The sequence below is a fragment of the Aythya marila genome (assembly GCF_965140915.1).
Source record: "Aythya marila genome assembly, chromosome: 3".
Classification (NCBI taxonomy): domain Eukaryota; kingdom Metazoa; phylum Chordata; class Aves; order Anseriformes; family Anatidae; genus Aythya; species Aythya marila.
The window spans coordinates 38,383,882-38,388,203 of NC_139044.1; the positions used below are offsets into that span (position 1 = coordinate 38,383,882).

General features: G+C 34.0%; 1 protein-coding gene across 1 annotated transcript in view; it reads right to left on the minus strand.

The window, feature by feature from the left end:
* Positions 1–689: 689 nt before the first annotated feature.
* CAMKMT (calmodulin-lysine N-methyltransferase) overlaps positions 690–4,322 on the minus strand; it is a 222,601-nt gene continuing 218,968 nt past the window's right edge. The window contains exon 11 of the mRNA XM_082757387.1: positions 690–2,673. Within this exon, the coding sequence (XP_082613513.1) occupies positions 2,596–2,673 (78 nt within the window). The 3' untranslated portion in view covers positions 690–2,595. The remainder of the gene's footprint in view (positions 2,674–4,322) is intronic.

Consider the following 4,322-nt stretch of genomic DNA (forward strand, 5'->3'; position numbering starts at 1 on the left):
AGTAAGCTATATCATTAAAAATACACCATGTATCAGAGGCTAGTTAAAGCACGTCACATGAAAGGCTCTGATACATTTTGTAAGTATGATTTGATAAGCTGCCTAACATTTTTTCTTAGCAAAGATATTTGATGTATTAATAAACACTGTAATTTTTATTAAAATTAAAGAGCTCAGAAACAATTTATCAAATCCCTACTGAAGTGAGAGACTCTGAGAGATGTCTCTAAAAACCAACACTGTTAATGCTTCACAAATCCTACATCTATGATTTTTCAATATCCATTTTAAAACAAAGAAAAAATATATATAACCCCCCCCCCCCCCCCCCAACACAACAAACATCAAGAAGAGAGCTGGCTTACATACCTCTAAAATATGGCCCAAACCTGCAAACACTTATGTAGATGAGTAACTTTACTGCCTGTGGAGCTCCAATGTGAGTTTGCAGGATGAAGCCTAAAAGCATCTTTGGTAAACAAGCCATCAATTACACACTTTAAGGATGGCAGCACCTGTGCAAAGCCTTCAACTCAAACTAAAGAAATAAAAGCAATTATCAGCTACTAATTTGAGTAAAACTGTTTTCTTCTTAGAGCTAAAAACATAATTTTAAGTGACACTGGTACTATTTTTGGCAACTAATAATATTTATTAGATTATTGTTACAGCAGACATTCAAGCCCTCTCAAAAATAAATGGATCCCTTAGTGTGATATTTTACTATTTTTTACAGTCCTTTGTTGATCATAAAGATTTCCTTGCACATGTTTTTAGAGAGAACAAAGGCAGTGCTGTATGTGATAAACAGAACAAAACAAATGAAACTAAAGCCACCTTTAGAGCAATTTTAAATTACTCCCAACTACATTTCATTTCCTATTAGACAAGTATCTTCCAATAAGAGTTTGAATATGAAACTCATACCAGCTATAGAAGAGATATACTACTCAGTTCTAGTATAAATGGTTGGTTTGCATTGCCCCTGGTCTTTATCTAACACTGAGAATAGGCTGCTTTTTATCAAAAGAGGAATAAATTGCTGTTATTGTGATGTTAGCCCATCACTTGGCATTGCAATTCAAGTTTTTGTGAGAAAGAAATGTATGATCTAACTGCGACTTGACCTATGCCTTCTGAGATCCATCTAGGTGCTCTAATGGAGCATAAAAAGTACTGAATACAAGGACATGCAAACTGGCAGTGAAGAAATTTGTTTGAGAAGAAGAGTGAAGAGAAAGGGACTTTCATGAACTTGTGGTTTACATGCTGCCCAATTTGTTGAATATGGAAGAATGTTTATCGCCAAACTGCAATTCTTTTAATTAATATATTTCAGCATGATCCTTCCTTGCATCTAGTACCTCCCTCTCTCAGTTATCTCTGTCTCTCTCTTCTTAATAATTTTAAAATTGTTGTGGCTTAAGAGACTGTTATAGGGCTCTTTAATGATCCAGGTTCTATTAACACGTTAAGTGAAAAAGAATTAGTTCCTGTCCCTTTATAGGATTTTTTCTTTCCCAACACAAGAAGCCATTTTAAATGTTTATCAAATACTTGGGCCATGATATATCACAAGATAAACTAATTTGAGTGAGATAGTTTGATTACTTTACAAAATCCTTTAGTTGTTATAGTCTTTCTTGGAATCTATCAAAAAACATGCATTTTTAAAAGCGATTTCTAGAATAGTAGCATTTAGATTTTAGTCCTGATAAAGGCTCACTTTCCATTCATAGTCAGAACCTAAATGTGCTCTTCTTGTACCTAAACAGATAATAAGCACTCAGCACACTCCCCCTTCTTGACACAACACACTGAGACTAATCACACATAATTGGAGAGGAGGAGCAGTGGGGCTGGGCAGGCTATTGTGTCCAAAGGACAAATGGTCAGTTTATGAGGCTTTTGTCTGATGTATAATTTCTTATACATCTAGAAAAGGAAAAGTCCTGCTGGAAAAAAAAATTTAAAAAAATCATATAGACACACACACATATATATATTAAAAAAAAAAGCCTTCGTCACTGAATCAAATGAGGACATTTCAATCATCAATTAAAAAATCAACAGTAGAATTAAAAAAAAAAAAAAAAGGAAAAGTCTGAGGATATAATAGGTGCACTTTAAAAAAATCTTAAGACAACTATTTCCTTATTAATTAAATGTGAATGCATTTACAACTTTACAAGCAGTTATGAAAAACAACAAAGTGTATTATTAATGTATTTTCAAATATAGCCCCAAAATAGCATTTAAAGAGATTAACAAAGTACATGCAAGGTTAAAGGCACAAAAGAGAAAGAAACCAGCTTTTACACCTTGATTAATGTATACATTTGACATCTGATGTTTTTTTGGCTGGAATATAATTGGAAAAATGCATTCTAAATTGATACCGAAACAACGTCTCAGTGTTTACACACTGTGAAACAAACCACAATACCTTCTTCAGCACTTAGATTAAAATATTTCTCTGATGATGACTTGGGAACAAAAGGGGAGAGCAGAATCCTCTCATTTCCTGACCATCCACATACAGGGGTTAATTTTCAGTAGTCCATCTTAAAACAACAACAACAAAAGTGTCATCCTCTATTTGTGTATGGTTAAAACAAGAAGAAGAGGGTAATGGAGGTTTTCATCATATGTATCTTTTTCTTCATTTTTCAACTGCAAATAAAAAATGGAAAAAGTAAGCAAACTATATGAAAGTATTTAAAAAATACTGGCAGTTCTTGCTCAACTATATTCCTTAGTGCAAATGATACTCCTAAATATTAAACATTTACTAACCACAAGAAGAAATCTTAAGGTCAAATACTATCACAGCGATGGAATAGTGTGTGAAATATTACCATGAACTACCCAGAGTTTGTATTCATGCAATAAATAGTTGCACATTGCTTGTAAAAAAGTGAGGTTCCAAGCTGCTGTATTAAAGAAAAAATTATATTCAAGAGAGATTTAAGGCCTGAATTAAATCCACTAAGCAAGAAACTTCAGAATAAATGATAAAAGTTTATCTCTCATCAGCCTAACTCTTGCAGTGTATTTGATATTTAAGATCAAAAATTTTTTCAGACTTATGAAATACCATAGTACTACCTGAAGGTTTACATAATTGCAAGCCACTTCCAGGGTTATAATGCAGTTCTTAATGAGCATATTTATTAATTATTCTTAATTTATAAAAATCTTATTGTAAGAGACAATTATCACCTGATGATTCAAGTGATACTATTCAAATTGCTAGGGGTAATATTATGTGTGCTTTTCTGATCTGCGCTAAAAGAATAGGTTTCTAAAAAAATTTTTTTTCAAAGGAAACTACTCATAGAATTACATTTTGTAATCACCTCACATGAACTTATTTGAAAATTTTTAATACAAGCCTAAGGAAGAAACGTGAAAAAAAAAAGCAAAAGCAAAAAAAAGCCTTTAGCCACATATAAACCTTTCCCTCCCTTAAAATAATATGTTTAAAGCCAGTACTCTTCTTACCCTGTATTGTTTTGCCTCTATTTTTCTTGCCATGCATTAGGGATTTTATTTGGATAGTGTCACAACATTGCTGGTGTTATTTAAAGATCTTTTCCATATCATATTCTTCAATGGTGAAGTGCCTCTGTATAAACTACTGTCTACGAGCAATTAACACACTTTTCCTTTTTCATAGCGTAACATAAAGCTGATCTATTCTTTAAATTCTAATCCACTTTAGTAAGAAGTGTTTGTGTATAATTACTAAAGTAATGACAATCTGCTTCCCAAGATCTCTAACTTTACCACAGGTGGTTTCCTTTGTTTGCACAGGATTGCTCATCAGATGCATTCCATCCTGGCAATTTTATATACCAAGAAAAACTGTATTTTCTTTGTGCCTTAAAGTGTTAACAAGCTCCAAATTTCACTGAGCCAAAAATCTACCACAAGAAAAGTTAAAAGGACTTGGGAGAGCCAGATGGTTTATTCCCAGTTGTGTTTTTCTCTTCTCATGTATTTATTGGGCTCCACTTGCTGGAGTGGCAAATCAGAGCCTAACTGTGACCTTTGGATGTGGACAGACATCCTTCTGGCAACCTTCTGGAGCATGGGAAAAGTAAATGGTTAGGACGTGCCTACAGCCTGGCCAGCTTTGGGTGAGCAAACCCCACGCTAGATCAGTAATGTAGACAATTCTGCACACCGAAAACACGAGGAAGTAGGAATAAATCAAGGCAAACATATTTTTTCGAGGGAGGTGACAGAAACAAGGTGCCCCCCCGGCATTTTAACCTGGATTCTACAGTGACCTCTGGCGGCCAGCACACGGGTTCTGC